This window comes from Sinocyclocheilus grahami, unplaced genomic scaffold (assembly GCF_001515645.1).
Source record: "Sinocyclocheilus grahami isolate Dianchi unplaced genomic scaffold, SAMN03320097.WGS_v1.1 scaffold1177.1, whole genome shotgun sequence".
Classification (NCBI taxonomy): Eukaryota; Metazoa; Chordata; class Actinopteri; order Cypriniformes; family Cyprinidae; genus Sinocyclocheilus; species Sinocyclocheilus grahami.
Genome location: NW_015506356.1, coordinates 218,617 through 238,670, shown reverse-complemented (window position 1 = coordinate 238,670; position 20,054 = coordinate 218,617). Strand labels below are relative to the sequence as shown.

The following is a 20,054-nucleotide window of genomic DNA, read 5'->3' as shown; positions in this document are numbered from 1 at the left end:
ACCTCCATAATAGCAAAATGCCTTGAGAAACTGGTACTGAACATCATCCTCCTGGTCATCTCCCCACAGCCGGATCCTTACCAGTTTGCCTACAAGGCTAAAAGAGGAACAGAGGATGCTCCCCTGGACCCTCCTGGCTATTATGCCAGGATTCTTTTTATAGACTTCAGCTCTGCCTTCAATACGATTCAGCATCACGCCATGATAACCAAACTTCATCAGCTTCATGTGCCACCTCTTTTCACTATGCTCTCTCTCACCAATAAAATACAAGCTCCTTAAAATCACTAACACTTCCTCAAAAAATAATTGGTCTTCCAACTCCCAGCTTGTCAAACCTCGTTGACACTGCAATCACTCGCAGAGCAAATATCATAATACAAAATCCTAGCCACCCTCTCTATTCGTGCTTTACCCTTCTCCCTTCAGGCCGCAGATTCAGACACTTACCTCACAAAAAAGCACACCTTGGGAAGAGTTTTGTGCCCTCAGCTGTAAGAGCATTAAATTCACAATATGTGTAATTTTAAATTTACACTGTGTTTGATGCTGCTGCCACCTCTGAATAATGTGTATATATGTGTGCAGTATGTGTGTTTTATGTGTGCTGAATGTTGCTTCTGGTACAGTCTGTGAAAACAAATTTCCAATATCAAGGACCATAAAGAATGAATCTGAATCTGAATCTAAAACACACAGACATATATATATATATATATATATATATATATATATATATATATATATATACACACACACACACACGAGAGATATATATATATATATATATATATATATATATATATATTCACACACACACACACTAGAGTTATACTTATACTCAAAAGCTGCCTTTATTTGATCAAAAATGCTGCAAAAACTAATATTGTGAAATATTATTATAATTTAAAATAAACATTTTCTATTTGAATATATTTTAAAATGTAATTTATTCCTGTGATGCAAAGCTGAATTTGCTGCTCAATAAATGTTTCTTATTATGAATGCTGAAAATAGTCATGCTGCATAATATTTTTGTGAAAACCGTGACACATTTTTTCAGGATTGTTTGATAAATAGAAAGTACAAAAGAACAGCATTTATTTAAAATATAAATATTTTTGTCCCTTTTGATTAATTTATTGCATCCTTGCTGAATAAAAGTATTAATTTCTTTCGGTTTGCCCTCAAACTTTTTAAATCTCTTGTTTCTTTTCTTATAGAGAGGGTTGTTAAATTTACCGCAGGGGCCGTTATTGATCGAGCCGGTCCGTGGCCACACCCCAAACGCCACTCATCCACGACACCCACATGTGATCTACTGGAGTCCAGCCTGGAGTGCAATCAGGCGGCGACGTAGCACTGATGCACACAGCATTCATCATAGTCCCTGTGGGGTCAAAGGTCAGATATGTTAGATGTCTAAAAATCATAATAAAATGATACTTCACCAAAAAAAAAATTTACTTTGGGGACCTCATTTGTGTGTGTGTGTGTGTGTGTCTCCGGTGCAGATGGTTCTGAGTTTTCCCAGCAGGTGGAGCAGGAGAGAGAGCGCTGGGAGCAGGATCCGCATCGAGAGTGGGAACGACCTCGGAGGATCTCCCCTCGCTCCATCAGCAAAGAGCGTTGGGTGGAGACCATGGTGGTGGGCGACTCCAAACTTGTGGACTACCACGGAAGTGGAAACGTTGAGTCCTACATCTTTACCATCATGAACATGGTAAGTGTGTTCAAGTACGTCTGGAAAGTTCATATTTACAAGTTGGTAAGTCGTAATTACGATGTCAGGTGCATTCAAGTCACTTTGGTCAGTGATGGCAATGCATAAAATTAAGCAAGATTTTTTAACTTCTACAGAATGATGAATAAAGAATGCATCAGTGTGTTTTTGCTTTTTTATGTTGTTCAATTTATGAAGGTGCTATAAATTTAATTGTTATGCATTGTAATTGCACAATACTATCATATTTTGTAGATGCAATTTAGATGTCAATACAGATGCTGCATCTAATGCACACGTCATATTTTTCACAGACACCCCCAACTTGGAAACTCACATCTGAAAGAAAGTTCACTTACACTTTATTTTGATGGTCCCCTTGTTGGCTATAAGTAACTTTGCAAATAAACGTCAGCCAAAGGCCAGATGTACTAAACAGGGCAAATTAGCGTGAGAGCACAATCCCATAAAATCGCAGACGGGACTGGAAGTTTTGCGGGTGATTTACTGACAGTGTGCAAATTAAAGAACACAGATGCAGCCGGATCGTTTCCATAATGACCAACACAACCTACCAAGAGCAGCACAAATTAGCGTAGGGTCGCAGACAAGCAAAGTCGATGATAATTCGGTGCATGTGATCCACTAGCAACACAGGCGCAAACTGGGTTAAGAAATACTTTTTGGGGGTGTTAAATAAGGGTGCAAATACCAGAAAACTGACCACGGCAAACCTTAGTAAATCATCTTGCATGATTCATTTAAATACTTGCGTCTGAAAAGGAAACTCCTACAAATGCATATGCAATAAGGTCAGCTGCAAAAATAACTATGTCCATGCCTTTTCATCACTATTGTTTCATTGCATGTCTTTAGTAAATCCTGACATTTTTTAATGCCAGAAGAGGGTTTGCGTTGATGCAAACTGTTAATCGGGCCCTAACTCTTATTAGAGTATTAGTAGAGTATTAGTGGACTGTTAGGTTAGGGTTAGAGTTAGTAGAATAAGTTGACATGCTCTTGCAAAGTTACTTATAATCAAAAGAATATCTAAAGAAGACCATCAAAATAAAGTGGTACCAAACGTTCATAGTTTCCCCCTCGCAATTACGACTTTGTGATGGTGTTTATGTGCGTAACTCGTAAATACGTCATTCCGACATGACTTGAACACAACATATGACTTTCATTGTGTAGAAAAGACCAGCTTGATAAACTTCAATAAATTGTATCTCTGACTTTCATATATAAATCTTTTGTATCACTTTTTTTTTTTGTAGGTGGCTGGAATTTTTCACGATGCCAGCATCGGTAATGCTATCCATATTGTACTGGTCCGGCTCATTCTGCTACACGGAGAGGAGGTACATATGAATCAAGGCATAATTTGCTTTACATCCAGTCCTTCCTAGCTGAACAGATTGTCTTAGACCATCGTGAGTTTCCAGGGGGTCCAAAATGATCTGTGCTGGTTAGTGCTGGTTAAACATGGACACCTTGCTGGTTATGCTTGTTAACATATGCACAAAACACAACATATGCTGTTTTTTTTTTTTTTTTAGTAGGGTTACTGGATATTATTACTACTTTTACTTTACTACTACTACTTTTATGTGTTTTCAGAAAGGGCTGAAGATCATTCACCACGCTGATACGACTCTCAACAGCTTCTGTACCTGGCAAAAAAAACTAAATCCTCAAAGTGACACTCATCCAGCACACCATGATGTCGCTATACTCATCACACGGTAAAAACACCCTGGCCCGTATATACACACTGTACATATACATACATATATATATCTTTTCCTTATTTGTATGTTTTTTTTTATATTTAATTTATTTGTTATATATGTATATATATATATATATATAGTATTATTTTTATACTATTATATATTTAATTCATTTTTGTATTAGCTTTTTATCATATTTTTAGTTTGATATTAATTTTAGTTATTTTGTTATGTATTATTGTCATTTTTATTCATTTTTGTTTTAAATATATCTTTTTAATCATTTTATTCCAATTTGTTTTAGTGTTAGTAATTTTAAAATCTAATATTTATAATATAGTATTATTTTTATACTATTATATATTTAATTCATTTTTGTATTAGCTTTTTATCATATTTTTAGTTTGATATTAATTTTAGTTATTTTGTTATGTATTATTGTCATTTTTATTCATTTTTGTTTTAAATATATCTTTTTAATCATTTTATTCCAATTTGTTTTAGTGTTAGTAATTTTAAAATCTAATATTTATATGAATGATTTCTGAAGGATCATGTGACACTGAAGACTGGAGGAATCTATGCTAAAACTTCACCTTCTACAATGGGAATAAAATATTTATATTTTAAATATATTGAAATGGAAAACAGTTAGTATTAAATTGTATTAATATTTAATTACTCTCAAGTCTATGCATTCTTGTCAAATATATACATTCTTATGGTTATAGTTATAATATGGTTATAAAATCAGTTGTCCGTTGACAAAATATCTAAATTATCTAAATAATAATATCTAAATATCTTCATCTAAATTAACTACATTTATTCAAGTCCATGAAATTATTTAATATTGCTGAATAAACCTCAGTACCCTGGAATAAACCTCTGAAACAATTGCACAATACCATTTGCATAATAATACCATTACCAAAAGATAAAGTGCTGTCAAACACACATGTGAACCTGCTGACTCTCATTTATCATAAATGTCAGTTTCTTGGTTGCAGTAATGGAGCTGTTTGTCTCTGAGCATTTAACAGACCCTAAACGCTCTCATTTCAACCCAGAACACCACAGACTGAATGACTTCACCATGTTCTGTGTCCAAGGCTTTGAGATTCTCCAGAGCTCATGCATGCTGAACACTGACAAATAAATGACTAAGAATTCAACCCCTGCCATAACTCTTCTTCAGCAGTTTTACCCCTGCAGCATGACTTTAGTAGCCTATAAATAGAATCAAAGCAGCTGTTGTGCTGTGTTGTGTCTGACCTGATGTGATCTCTCCTCTCAGGAAGAATATCTGCGCAGGCATGAATCAGCCGTGTGAGACGCTGGGCTTGTCTCACCTGTCAGGCATGTGTCAGCCGCATCGCTCCTGTAATATCAACGAGGACTCTGGGCTACCTGTCGCTTTCACCATCGCTCATGAGCTCGGACACAGGTATGTCTGTGTGGGTCATTCTCATGAAATGGTGCCATTGGTGCCTAAATATGCCATTTTTCCACCTCAGGCTCAATGTTCATGCTAAGATAATAGTTTTCTTTAAAAACTGATACAAATTTTGTTTTACAAGATGACACTCTGAAATAATAATAACAATAATAATAAAACATTTTTATTAAAAAAAGATAATCCGGTGGTTTTATGGTGGAAACGTCACAGTCTTATGTGGTTGAACAGAAATCGAAAAACAAATGCATTTTCTGGTAAAATGCATAAAGCATTTTAGAAATAATATATATTGAAAAATATATCTTTTTAAAATATTATATAATTACTTTTACTATTATAATGGCATGAAAATTGGGTGGCATTCCTATGCAACATTTAAAAAATAAAATAATAAATAAAATAAATAAATGTAAAATAAAAATTTACATTGCACACCAAACTGTTACATTTATCAAACAATGTGACTACATTAATTTACTTATGCATATCTGGTGTTATATTGCATGATTCACTGGTGAATGTTATTGCAAAGCCAAAAACTTTTCATTTTCAAGCATCCTTTTTTTTTTTAAAGGGGTCATATGACGTTGCTAAAAAATAACTTTAAAAAAATAATAATTTTGTGTATTTGGTGTAATGAAATGTTTATGTGGTTTAAAGTAAAAAAAACACATTATTTTCCACATACTGTACATTATTGTTTCTCCTCTATGCCCCGCCTTTCTGAAACTTTTTACAAAGCTCATCGGTCTGAAAAGCGAGGTGTGCTGCGATTGGCCAGCTATCCAGTGCGTTGTGATTGGCTGAATACCTCAAGCGTGTGACGGAAATGTTACGCCCCTTACCATACTGCGATGCCATGTCCCGGTGTGACCCATTATAAACGAGGCATTTGTTACATCCAGTGGGGACATAATTACAGATTATAATGAATTATATTGTTTTTTACGCGTTGCGTTGCGTATCGCGCACCGTGCCGCGTAAACATAAAACCATGTCTGCATTTGTGATCGGAGAAACGACAAACAACAAGCGCTACTCTACACTGCTCAAAACTCGCGTTTGAATCATCAGCGGCAAATCCTTTAAATGAAAACGTACTTACAGTCCGTGAGTCAGAACAGCCGGCATTGTAGTCTACTCTACCAGGAAACAGTCCTCGTCCTCCGTAAAATGTGCTGCACACATCTGAATATTTGGTTTGAACTGTTCTGGAACAGTGTTGTAAATACAACTTAACCACTGATTTCTAGTTGTGTCCTCGTTTGGAAGACCAAACAAAGTAGTTTCGCTTTCACAACAAAACACAGCGTCTCCACAACACGGCGGTGGCGGCAGCAACAATACTACAGCGAGAATAAAAGTAACGCCTTCTTTCTTTGCCTGAACATTTGGGTGGTGTTATGCAAATCTTCCCACATAGTGACATAGACATGTGGGGGCGTGTTTAAACGAGGCATTTTAGGAAGGCGTGGACAAGTCTTAATTTTTATAAAGAATATCTCTTTGGGTTTGAGACTTTAGTCTTTGCAACTTCAGGGATCTTATCTATGCACGGACAGCTTGTAACACTCCAAAGAGAAAGGAAATCTTGAAATCGCGTCATATGACCCCTTTAAATAAATTAATACCTTTCATTCAGCAAAGATGCATTAAAGTGACAGTAAAGACATTTATAATTTCTGTTTTGAATAAATGCTGTTCCTTCCAACTTTATATTCATCAAAGAATCCCGAAATAAATTGATCACAGTTTACATAAAAATATCAAGCCGCACAAATGTTTCTTGAGCAGCAAATCAGCATATCAGAATGATTTCTGAAGGATCATGTGACACTGAAGACTGGAGTAATGATGCAGAAAATTCAGCTTTGCATCACAGCAATAAATTTTAATTTCAAAATATATTCAAATAGAAAAGATCTATTTTAAATTGTAATAATATTTCACAATATTGCTGTTTTTACTGTATTTTTATCAAATAAATGCAGCCTTGATGAGCAAAAGAGACTTCTTTAAAAAAAAAATTTGAAAATCTTACCAACCCCAAACTTTTAAATGGTACTGTATGTTTAAAAAAGAAAAAAGGTGACGTCACCTTGTTTTGTGCTGTAGTTTTGGAATCCATCATGACGGTCAAGGGAATGACTGTGAGTTAGTCGGGAGGCATCCCTTCATCATGTCCCGTCAGCTCCACTATGACTCCTCTCCTCTCACCTGGTCCTCCTGCAGCAAGGAGTACATCACACGCTTTCTCGAGTGAGAACACACACTCATGTACAGGAACATGTAATTGCATGCTTTATATCTTACGTCGTACCACTAAGTTTTGAGTATTTCATACTATGATCTTCATTCATAAAGCTCTGTTATCCTCTCAGTCGTGGTTGGGGTTTCTGTCTGGATGACCGGCCATCTAAGAGGGACCTCAGCTCTCAGCTGGCAGCACCTGGAGTGCGATACACCCCCCAGCACCAGTGCCAGCTGCAGTACGGACCCAACGCCACCTTCTGCTCAGAAGTGGAAGTAAGGAGTGCATTCAAGATGAATGAAATGTGGTTCTAAAATATTTCGTTGTCTCTAATAATGAAAGGGGATCTTCAGGTTTTCAAGCCATTAATTCAGGCTCTTTTGGTTCCAGAATGTGTGTCAGATTCTGTGGTGCTCTGTAAACGGATCCTGCCGCTCCAAACTGGACTCGCCGATAGACGGAACCAGGTGTGGACCTGAGAAGGTACGAGAGGTTTACTGTACATTAAGAAAAACGTTTTGTATTACTATGCATTTAACTGTGTGTTTATGTGGGTCAGTGGTGTATCTCTGGTGAGTGTGTGATTGTAGGGAAGTTACCGGAAACAGTGCATGGAGGTTGGGGTCCCTGGAGCACCTGGTCTCACTGCTCTCGTACCTGTGGAGCCGGCGTCCAGTCAGCGGACAGGGAATGCAACCAACCCAAGTACACATCACTCTCTACTGCTGCTTCTATTCATTATTCCTTTTAGTGCTTTTCTTTTATTCATTATTTTTTTCAGTAAGGTTTTGGCAAGAAGGCATTAAATTGATCAAAAGTGATTTCTGAAGTATCATGTGACACTGAAGACTGGAGTAATGATGCTGGAAATTCAGCTTTGCATCACAGGAATAAATTATATTTAAATATATATTACAATAGAAAACAGTTTTTTAAAATTGTAATAATATTTCACAATATTACTGTTTTTACTGCAACTTTGATCAAATAAATGCAGCCTTGGTGAGCATTATAGACTTCATTTAATAGCATTAAAACTCTTACAGACCACAATATTTTAATATCAATGTGCTTATGTAGATACATAAATATACTGTAACTATATGGTAAGATTTGTTTTAAAGAAATCAATATTTTTATAAAGTATATTTTGTGTGTGTGTGTGTGTATAGAATACACTTAAAACAGTAATATTGTGAATATTATTACAATTTAAAATAACTGTTTATTATGTGAATATATTTTAAAATGTGCTTTATTCCTGTGATGACAAAGCTGAATTACACACACACACACACACACACACACACACACACACACATATATATATATATATATATATATATATATATATAATTTATAGATATGAAATAAATTATGTGCCAAGAAGATTAACAATTAAAATTTACTAATCAAATTATTTGTTTGCATTGCTTCAAAATAAAAGGTGAAGTTGAGTGCATTTCTGCCATTATCTGCTGTACTACCAGCAGAATACACTAGAGGGTCTACTACTCCTGTAACTATTTTACAAACTTTTTGGTCTGTTGTTAGGGCTCTGTCATAAATTGACTAGTGTCTTAAAACCACACCATTTTAAGTATTTAAGTAACCACTTTTGAGTCTCTTCAATTTCAGTCCCTCCGACTTCTCTGTCTTTTCTTGTACATTTTGCTGAACATGATCTGTAGCATGATTTTTGTTTCTGTGTTCAGACCTGAGTTTGGAGGCAAATATTGTACAGGCGAGCGGAAGCGCTACAGAATTTGCAACACGAAGCCGTGTGCCAGAAAACATCCCTCCTTTAGAGAGATGCAGTGCAGTGAATTTAACACTGTGCCTTACCACAATGAACTCTACGAGTGGATGCCTGTTGCAAGCTCGTGTAAGATCACTTTGCATCACATGCATCAAAATATTGCATTCAAATTTGTATATGTGCATGATATGAAATCAATATTTGTGGTCATCAAAATGTACACTACTGTTCAAAAATTGGGGGTCGGTGAGGTTTTTAAATATGTCTCTTTATGCTCACCAAAGCTGCATTTACTGTATGTGACCGAAAATACAAAAAAAGTAGTATTGTGAAATATCATTTCAATTTAAAATAAGTGTTTTCTATTTGAATATATTTTAACATGAGATTTATTCCTGTGATCAAAGCTGAATTTTCAGCATCATTACTCCAGTCTTCAGTGTCACATGATCCTTCAGAAATCATTCTAATAAGCTGATTTGCTGTTCAAGAAACATTTCTGATTATCATCAAACAAGCCCGAACCCGAACACCCTAGCATCGTAGTCGTGGCTTTTACATCGCTTGCATTTTCTTCAGAAGTTGGAAAAAGTCTAGTTGATTAACTGTTGTTTTTCTCAAGTACTGTTTGAATAAACACAACTGGCTACACAAATGTAAAGCATTTAACGTTAGTTGCACTGAAGACTTGAGAGATGAAAACATGTGCTTTCTACAGTTGAACAGCTGAGCCAAGATACTGTGTTAAAGGCAGGGTAAGTGATTTCTGGTAGCCAATGTTGATATTTGAAATCACCAAAACAAACACGCCCCTACCCCAAAAGGGTCTTGCCCCTATTTTGATAGCTCCGCCCCACATATACGTACGCAACCCAGGCAACGATTAGTTCTGTGAAACAAAGCAAAACTGGGTATGTCTTACATTCAACCCATTTGTGCTCATGTGTGCGTTGGTGTATCGATGTTATGTCTGTGTTCTGTAGCTGTACAGTAATGTATAAAAGGTGCACTTACGTGACAAATCATCTATCAAAATATCAAAGCAAGTGTGTTTATCTGTGCTGCACGAGCTTCACTAACATCTTGTTTTTTCATTATTGTTGCTCAGTGTCTTTTAATTAGCTGGTGTTTTGGTCGTTTTTAGTGGATGTATGAACTCATTTTTCCTCAAGTAAACACAGGTCTAGTTAATTACATTAACTAGGAACATGTTCCACTAACATTTCACAAACACAAAGTGGCGCAATACTTTTAGCTTCATTTCGAAACTCATGCTTCCATTGGGGTCAGTGAGATTTTTTTATGTTTTTGAAAGAAGTCTCTTCTGCTCACCAAGGCTGCATTTATCAAAATACAGTAAAACTGTAATATTGTGTAATATTATTACAATTTAAAATAACTGTTTTCCATTTGAATGGATTTTAAAATATAATTTATTCCTGTGATACAAAGCTGAATTTTCAGCATCATAAGTTTTACTACGATCGGACCGGTAATATGGAGAATCTCACCTCAGCAGGACCAACAACTGAACCGGTCATGATCCAGGTACTGAACCTCACACACGTAAACACATATGTGACCCTGGAGCACAAAACCAGTCTTAAGTCGCGGGGGAATATTTGTAGCAATAGCCAAAAATACATTGTATGGGTCAAAATTATCGATTTTTCTTTTATGCCAAAAATCATTAGGATATTAAGTAAAGATCATGTTCCATGAAGATATTTTGTATATTTCCTACTGTAAATATATTAGAACTTAATTTTTTATTAGTAAAATGCATTGCTAAGAACTTCATTTGGACAACTTTAAAGGCGATTTTCTCAATATTTAGATTTTTTTGCACCCTCAGATTCCAGATTTTCAAATAGTTGTATCTCGGCCAAATATTGTCCGACCCTAATAAACCATACATCAATGGAAATCTTATTTATTCAGCTTTCAGATGATGTATAAATCTCAATTTCGAAAAAAAAAATTTTGAGGTCCAGGGTCACATATGCCATATTACATATGGCAATATATTAAAGGAATATTCTGGGTTCAATATCAATTAAACTCTATAGACATCATGACGTTTATAAAAACAAGCAAAATTGTGTTTACAGTAATGCACAAACATTGGAAATCTATAGGGTGAGACATTTTGAAATGTAAAGCTTACAAAAATTAATAATAATAATTAAAATAATGTTTTATGGATAGCTGCATTACACCCCTTTCTGGCACAAATTAAGTTTTGTTGAGCACAGAAAAGGTTGGCATAAATACGAAAAATTTTAAGTCATTTACTACCTGTTCTTTCAAAACAGTGTGTATTTTGCTTTGACTGAAAATGCAAGTTTTGTTGTTTTGACACACTGATTAAAGAGTGTTAAAGTGTGTTATTTTCGGTGTTAATCATGGTAAACATTTCACAAATACAGCCCATTGTATTGAACCTGAATATTTATTTAATGAACCAATGGACAATTTGCGAAGAAAGCATTTTTGTTAGAATACAGAATTTTGATTTAATTAAATTCTCTTGTGAAAAATAATTTCATTATCAGCTGTTGTTCCAAGAGGCAAACCCCGGTGTCAAATATGAGTACACCATTAAGAGGAGTCGCCCACTGGGGAACGAAATTCTGGAACCAGAGCACATCTGGAAATATGGAGCCTGGACTGATTGCAGCACCACCTGTGGGTTTGGTATGGAACAAGATTTTTCTTTATTCAATCCATAGTTCAACTGTAGCGTCATTACTTATAAATAAAGGATATTTTGAGGTGTTTGTATTGATCACGGTTACTCCAGCAGGGCTTTGATAGCATGTGAGTTTCTGTCTCTGTACAGGTGAGCAGCATCAGCCCGTGCGCTGTTTTGAGGCAGAAGTTGGTGTGGTCGAGGAAACACTGTGTGACCCCAGCACACGTCCTGATGACAGGCATCGCAAGTGCAAGAACATGGACTGCCCTGCAAGGTACACTACTAAATAATGGCTACGCCCACCATATTAGTCTTATTTATTATATCTCCAGTATGTAATATGTATACTGCATATAGAATGCAGCATTTCCGTATGCATAGAGTATAGACCCAGAAGACCTACAATAATTCTCAGAATGGTCATTACACAGCAGAGTATACTATGCTGATCGACTACGTGTATAGCATAATTCAGCACTGCATTTCATTTTCAGTGTGATGGAGAACCAGAAATTATATCAACTGAGGTTTTTAAAATCTTTTTCTTGACTCATTATTTTAATTGTACATGAACCTAGATTAAAAATGCTATTTATTTTCTTCAAATAGGAAATTTTAACTTTGCCTGTTGCATATTGTTTCACATAAAATAGTAGGCCATAAAGAACGTACAGTACTGTTCAAAAGTTTGTTTGTTTTTTTTAAATAATTGAGGACGTCTTTTATGCTCACCAAGCTCACCAAGTAAAAACAGTCAAATTATGAAATATTATTACAATTTAAAATAACTGTTTTCTATTGTAATATATTTTAAAATGTAATTTATTCCTGTGATCAAAGCTGAATTTTCAGCATCATTACTCCAGTCTTCAGTGTCACATGACCCTTCAGAAATCATTCTAATATGCTGATTTGCTGCTCAAGAAACATTTCTTAATATTATCAATGCTGAAAACTGTTGTGCTGCTTCATGGTTTTGTGGACTATATTTTTTCAGAATAACTTGATTAATAGAAAGTTCAAAAGAACAGCATTTATTTGAAACAGAAATTTTTGTAAAATTATAAATGCCTTTACTATCACTTGTGATCAGTTTAATGAGTCCTTGCTGAATAACAGTATTAATTTCTTTAAAAAAAAATATATATATATATATATATATATATATATATATCTTACTGAACTCAAACCTTTGAATGGTATTAGTGTATACTGTGGAGTATGTAGTCATCAGTATGCTAGTATTCTATTCCTACATCCCAATAGTTGCATTGAATGCTCTGTGCACCTAAACTACTGACATCAGGTGGTGGGTGGGAGGATGGCAGACATGCTCGGCTACATGTGGTCCAAACGGAGTGAAAAAGCGCACTATTCTGTGTGTGCGGACTGTGGCCGGAGAGGAGCGGGTTCTTCACCCTGGGGACTGTAAGCAGCTGCTCAAACCCAAACCTGTGGTACCTTGCAACCGAGACGTACCATGTGGGTCCGAATGGACTGTGGGGAACTGGAGCGAGGTGGGTAGTTTTCTTATAAATTAACATGGTTAAAGGGGTCATATGATGCTATTTCAATTTTTCCTTTCTCTTTGGAGTGTTACAAGCTCTTGGTTCATAAAGAAGATCTGTAAAGTTGCAAAGACTAAAGTCTCAAATCCAAAGAGATATTCTTTATAAAAGTTAAGAGTCAGCCACGCTTACCTAAAACGGCTCGTTCCAACACGCCCCCACATATCTACGTCACGATGTGGGAAGATTTGCATAACTCCGAAATATTCACGCAAAGAAAGAAGGCGTAACTTTTATTCTCATTGTAGTATTGTTGCCGCTTTCCGCCATGTCCTGAAGACGCTGTGTGTTTTGTTGTCAAAGCGAAACTACTTTGTTTGGTCTTCCAAAAGAGGATGATATCCGCTTCGTCATGCCTAGAGCTGATCCGTGCTGGTCGCTGAGGGAATACATCAACTTAGTGCTGTGGATCGCCGGATCAGCTTTCACTGTGGACGAAGCGGAGTCCAGTCCGGGGTCGTCACATATGCTTGCTGCTCCTTCGTCGGATCCACCGGCTGCGCCGTTCTCAACCCCGCCGCCTCTGCTCACTCTAGCCCGGCCTCAGCTCACGCTAAGCCGGGGCTTCCGCTAGGCCGCTGTGTTTTTTTCGAGTTTTGAGCCGTGTAGAGTAGCACTTGTTGTTTGTCATTTTTCTGATCACAAATGCAGACAGGGTTTTATGTTTACGCGGCACGATGCAATGCAACGCAACGCGTAAAAAGACAGTATAAGTCATTATAATCAGTAATTATGTCCCCACTGGATGCAACAAATGCCTCGTTTGTAATGGGTTTTAATGTTTTTGTCTCGTCGCTCCGGCTGGGACACGGCATCAACAGTATGGTAAGGCGTTTAACATTTCCGTCACACGCTTGAGGTATTTGGCCAATCACAACGCACTGGATAGCTGGCCAATCACAGCACACCTCGCTTTTTCAGACCGATGAGCTTTGTAAAAATCGACGCGTTTCAAAAAGGCAGGGCATAGAGGAGAAACAATAATGTACAGTATGTGGAAAGTAATGTGGTGTTTTTACTTTAAACCGCATAAACACATTTCATTACACCAAATACACAAAATAATGTTCTTTTTAGCAGCATCATATGACCCCTTTAATGTACTTTATATTCATCATGGTGATGATAAAAAAATGGGAGTAGGGAAAATTTATATTTCAATGCTTTTGTATTCCCCCAAGAAATTTTTTTTCGCTGGTAAGATTTTTGCATTTGCTCATAAAACTTTTGTGCACCCCCAAGAAACATTGCGTTCACTCACAAATATTTAGCATTCCTTCAAGAAACATTGCGTTCACAAAAACGTTTGCGTTTTTTCACAAAATGTATGCATTCCCTCGAGAAACGTTTTTTCTTAAAACTTTTGTGATGGAAATACTGTAATGAGGTGTGACTATATTTCAGATCTTTTGTGGGCAAACAGGAACGCAAATGTTTTGTGAGAGAATGCAAATGTTTTGCAAGCGAATGCAAAGTTTGACAGGGGAACGGATTGCTTTTCCTCAAACACAAATGCATTGAAATATAATTTTTCCTTCCATCTAATATTTTTCTATCACCATGTCCTCTTAGTGGCTCCGTATCATGTTTTGTAGATTGTTTTCAATTGTTTAGGGTTTAAAACATTTTTAAACACCCTAAAAATTTTAATTCTGTGATAATTTCCTTACCCTCATTTTGTTTCATATGACTTTTTCTTACAATTTGACATACTTTGAGCTATGACACTCATAAGGACAGTAAAAGTCATAATACTGTTCATAAAACTTGTATATACAGTATATATGATTTGTGCATTATTTCAAGTCATGTAATAGCCTTGTGTGAGGAAGAGACCGAAGTTCAAGTTAGTTGTTCAATGAAAATCTTTTGTCTGTCAAAACTCAGTCGTGCATGTACATATTCATAGTGGCGTTGCACGATTAATCAAAATAAAACCGAATATTCAAAATGGCTTAGTGCGATTATCAAATTGCAAATGCTGCAATTTAATTAAGTAAATGAATGCCTGGATTGTTATAGAGAGAAGCACAGCATTGTGTTAAGACAGCCATAAATATTAGTATTGTAATTTCACAATTGTAATGTAAAATTATTATATTGTTTCTAAAATACTCAATGTATTTTTTTTTACAGTGCAGCCCTGATTCATGCATAGTAATTAGTTGCATTGTCATATTATTTAATTTTTGTGTTACCCAAACTTATGATTGCGTGTCATCCCGCAGTGCTCTCTGTCCTGCGATGGAGGGATAAAGTCAAGAGTCGTCAAGTGTGTGGCAAAACAACCCGGCCGGTGCAACCCTGCGGCCAGAACCTGCCCGACGATGTATCCTGCGACCCTGTGCCACCTGGAAGAGTGGTAACTGGTCCAAGGTAAAGCTACGATTTCAAAACAAACTTAAATGACTGTATCCTGCAATGAACTGTGACGTCCCCCTTTCTTTTAGTGTCCTGAAGGCTGTGTGACTGATACGAAGCATCGAGAAGTGCAGTGCTTCGACACTCAGAGCAGACGTCCATTGAGGCCTTTTCACTGTCAGGCTCTTTCATACAAACCAAACAGCAGTTTGCCCTGCAACACCCAGCCCTGCCTGCAGTGGATGTTCTCACCCTGGGGAGAGGTGCACATACTCATGCTACAATGCAGAAAATACTGGTCATATTTTTTTTTTGTTCATATTTTGAGTTAGTTTTTATGTTTTCTGTTTAAATTGTGTTGTCTTTTTGTTAATTTTTGTTTTTAGTGTCATTGATATACTATATTATAGTTTTTGTTATTTTGAATTCGTTTGTGTGTGTGTGTGTGTGTGTGTTTTTTTTAGTATCATTGATTTACTATATGTGACCCTGGACCACAAAACCAGTCATAAGGGTAAATTTTTTAAAATTGAGATAAAATTGAGATCTATACATGATCCGAAAGCTTAATAAAATATGCTTTCCATTGATGTATGGTTTGTTAAGATACAGCTATTTGAAAATCTGGAATCTGAGGGTGCCAAAAAATCTAAATACTGACTAAATCGCCTTTAAAGTCGTCCAAATGAAGTTCTTAGCAATGCATATTACTAATCAAAAATTAAGTTTTGATATATTTACAGTAGGAAATTTACAAAATATCTTCATGGAACATGATCTTTACTTAATATCCTAATGATTTTTGGCATAATCGATAATTTGATAAAAATCGATAATTTTGACCCATACAATGTATTGTTAGCTATTGCTACAAATATACCCCAGCGACTTAAAACTAGTTTTGTGTTCCAGGGTCACATATTATTGTTTTTGTTATTATTTTGAAATTTTTTTTTTCATCTTAATTTTAGTTAAAGTTTTAGCAATTTTGTTGTGTTTTTGTCATTTTTATTACTTTTTGTTTTTAGTATCATTGATATACTATTATAGTTTTTGTTAATATTTTGAAAGTTTTTGGTTTTTATATTTTCACTTTAATTTTAAAGTTTTTTGTATTTTGTTTTGTATTACTTTTTGTTTTAGTACTATTATGCTTTTTGTTAATATTTTGATTTTTAAAATATGTCTACTATATATAGTTTTTATTAATTTTTATTTACTAGTTTTAGTTCTTTTTGGTTTTTTTTGTTTTTTTTTGTTTTAATTATTTTAGTACTTTAAGTTAAAATAAATAAAAATGAGAAATGATGCCCTGGCAACTAGCTGCAATATATATATATATATATATATATATATATATATATATATATATTAATATTTAAATTTTATTTCAGTTAACATTTACTTTACAAGGAAAACTTTGAAAAGTTTTTTAATAAATGTTTTGTTTTTTGATGGTTTTAGTTTTAGTTAACTCTAATAAAGTTCTGACAGTTTTGTTTCTTGTGATTGACAGTGCTCTGAAAGCTGTGGCCGCGGAGTGAAGGAAAGACGTGTGTACTGCCCTGAGTACCAGCGCTGCAACGTCACGCTCAAACCCAACAGCACTGAGTCCTGCAATCTGCAGCCCTGCACCAGCTGGGCGACTGAAGCCTGGGGTCAGGTAGCGCACTGCCAAAACCTCAGTGTTCATTTGTAGAAAGGAGTAAATATAGTGTCTGGCTTAATATTGTGACAAATGCAATGTGATGATGGACACTACTTTTCAAAAGTTCAGGCTTAGCAGGATTTTTTAAACAAAATTAATAATTTTATTCAGCAATGATGCATTAAATTGATCAAAAGTGACAGTTAAGATATTTATAAGGTTACAAATGAATTACCACCCCCAAATCATTTGAACTGTAGTTGATTTCCTATTAAAACAGAAAGTTGGGGTGGGATGAATCAAAGACTAACCAGCTATAGTTTCCATTCCATTATTTGTGACTTGCCGGTGTTAGTCTGAAGTATGTGGTATTTATAATCAAGTGGGCGGGACGTTCTCATTCCAAAGAGCATTTTATTGGACCAAAATTGTTATACGCCCCTCCCTGAGCATGTGTGATGTCATCACGGTTTGACAGTGCTCCAGAAGCTGTGGTGGAGGCGTTCAGAAGCGAGCGGTGAGGTGCATAAGTGAGGAATCCGGCGAGGAAGAAAAGACATCACTCTGTGCAAAAAACAATAAACCTGACAGTGTGCAGAACTGCAGCCCAGAGGAGTGTAAAACTGATTTAGGTAAACTCTATTATTTAATATTATGTTCTGTTAGTTTCATAATTGATGATAAGCCTACAGTGGCCTCTAAATGCATTTGGACACTTAAAAATGCCTGAATGTCATTGCATTTGATAAAAACAATTTCAAAATATGAATCAAAACTAGTATCTCGATGATACTATAATAACACCGATTGAGTCAGTTCTCCTTAAGTTCACACAGGTGACCTAGCAGAGAAACCACAGGTGTATTTCATTACATTAACTATCAACATGATCCACTAACATCCTGATCCACTATCAACAGGTTATTTTACTAAAACCCAACCAACTTCTTTTTCAGTCTTTGAGCTTAATAAACGTTATTTGGTTTAAAGGGGTGGTTCACTGGGTTTTTTCTAGGCTTGATTGTGTTTACGGGGTGCAGTCTAACATGTGTTAATGCTTCGTTTAAAAAAAAAACCCGCATTATTTTTCACATAATTTACCTTTATTCCACGCAGCTCTGTCCCTTCCCTGAGAAACGGCCTGATCTTTTCCTGTTTTTATGAAGCCCCGCCCTCAGAAATAGGCGATGGGCTCTGATTGGTTAGCGAGCCCAGTGTGTTGTGATTGGCTAAACCGCCTCTAGTGCGCGTCTTAACGTCCTGCCCCTCACCTCAGCGGCATGTGCTCCGGTTGTATTATAAACAACGGCATCGTTAATATCGCTTATCAGTTTGAGCTCGATTGAGACGCAGAGGATATTAGTGAAGAGGATCGTGCAGAACCTGTGCAATCACGGCTTTTAATGGTAGGCCTATGTTTTTTGTTCGTTGTTGTCTCATACTTTTAGATACGCTGTTGTAAATGCTACTGCTTATTTTAGCTTTTAATATACGGTTTTATCCTGATTAAAGCTTTAATACAGTACAGCAGCTGCACGCGCGTCCATGTTTAACGCTTCTCATAGCTATGTGAAAATAAGAGTATAATTGTAACAGTTCATTACTGGAGCTGAGCTGAATGACAGAGAGAGAGAGAGAGAGATGCGGAGCGCATGCAGAGCAGGGCGACGCGAGGGACAGTATTGAGAACCGCTGCTTTAGAACATTGATTTTGAAACTTGTGAATCCATTAGAATCGTTAGAAGACAGAATCGCGATTCATTTATGAATATATTTTTATGTGCTCCTCTAGTTTTCTCTTCCTCTTCTCTAAAGCAGCGCAGCATGGCCTCGCCCCCTTTGCTGCCTTTTCCCGAGGGTGGGGTTTATCTGGGTTTGTGATGTCTCGAACCCGGGAAGTAACTCGTTGTAGTCCCTACCAGCTGTTTTTGTAGGCATTAAACTGCCAGAATTTTAAAAGAGGATATCTCCGTTTGCATTGAACTTTCAGCTTCGTAACTTTGCAGATATTGTTTGTTCAAACAGCAACATTACACACTAACTAACGTTAAAAAAGTGAAATCGGAATGAACCACCCCTTTAATATTTTGTTATCTAATGCAATGACAATTTATACATCTTTAAGCATGGCTTGCATGTGCCATTGTGTTCCATTTTTATCCATGAAAAATGTGGTCTTTTTGTGCAAAACACCAAAAATCTTTTTCCCCAAGTACATACAAAACAACATTCTGGAAAATATAAAGTTGTGCTAACATAAATAATTTTAATATACCATCCCATGGCTTTATAGTTTATTTTTAATGTTAAAGCCCTTTTTTGTTATTTTGTTTCTCTTCTTTGCAGGCCTAGTTTGTAAGAAAAACAGCATGTCGACACGTTTCTGTGAGAAACTCAAGCTGCTGGGTCGCTGCTCGCTGCGCTCGATCCGCAAGCAGTGTTGTGTCACTTGTCTGATGTAACACTGCAGAGGTCAGGCTTGGGTCATTAACCAAAAGCACAAACTACTGGACACACTGCACGCAGAGGTTCATGGTGCTCTAGAAACACAGACGTCCCTCTCAAATATATGAAAAATATGTGGGTTTTACTTGAACAAAGGAATCCTTGGCTTTTGACGATGTGTTCCCTCCATTTGTCTTTAAATGCGTCTTGAAATAATTCCAAATACTTCAAGCTTTAGTTACAGGATTCAACATCAGTTAGACAGTTAACCTATATGTTATTTTTTGCACTCATTTTGGACTTTTTGTTGTTGTTATTCTTCTTTTTAACCCAAGTCAAGAACTGGTTGAGCACACAGCAAGACACCCGTCTTTACCAACCCACTTTATATATATATATATATATATAT

The 20,054-nt window shown here is 36.1% G+C and overlaps 1 protein-coding gene across 1 annotated transcript in view; it reads left to right on the top strand.

The window, feature by feature from the left end:
- LOC107567650 (A disintegrin and metalloproteinase with thrombospondin motifs 12-like) overlaps positions 1-19,662 on the top strand; it is a 31,410-nt gene extending 11,748 nt beyond the window's left edge. Inside the window, 21 exon segments of the mRNA XM_016253359.1 lie at positions 1,224-1,404; positions 1,515-1,723; positions 3,004-3,087; positions 3,347-3,471; positions 4,757-4,906; positions 7,034-7,177; positions 7,300-7,444; positions 7,560-7,652; positions 7,729-7,874; positions 8,885-9,054; positions 9,912-9,913; positions 10,393-10,476; positions 11,484-11,625; positions 11,771-11,897; positions 12,930-13,140; positions 15,420-15,494; positions 15,496-15,567; positions 15,642-15,815; positions 17,069-17,215; positions 17,679-17,832; positions 19,547-19,662. Coding sequence (XP_016108845.1) covers positions 1,224-1,404; positions 1,515-1,723; positions 3,004-3,087; positions 3,347-3,471; positions 4,757-4,906; positions 7,034-7,177; positions 7,300-7,444; positions 7,560-7,652; positions 7,729-7,874; positions 8,885-9,054; positions 9,912-9,913; positions 10,393-10,476; positions 11,484-11,625; positions 11,771-11,897; positions 12,930-13,140; positions 15,420-15,494; positions 15,496-15,567; positions 15,642-15,815; positions 17,069-17,215; positions 17,679-17,832; positions 19,547-19,662 — 2,751 coding nt within the window.
- The last annotated feature ends 392 nt before the right edge of the window (positions 19,663-20,054 follow it).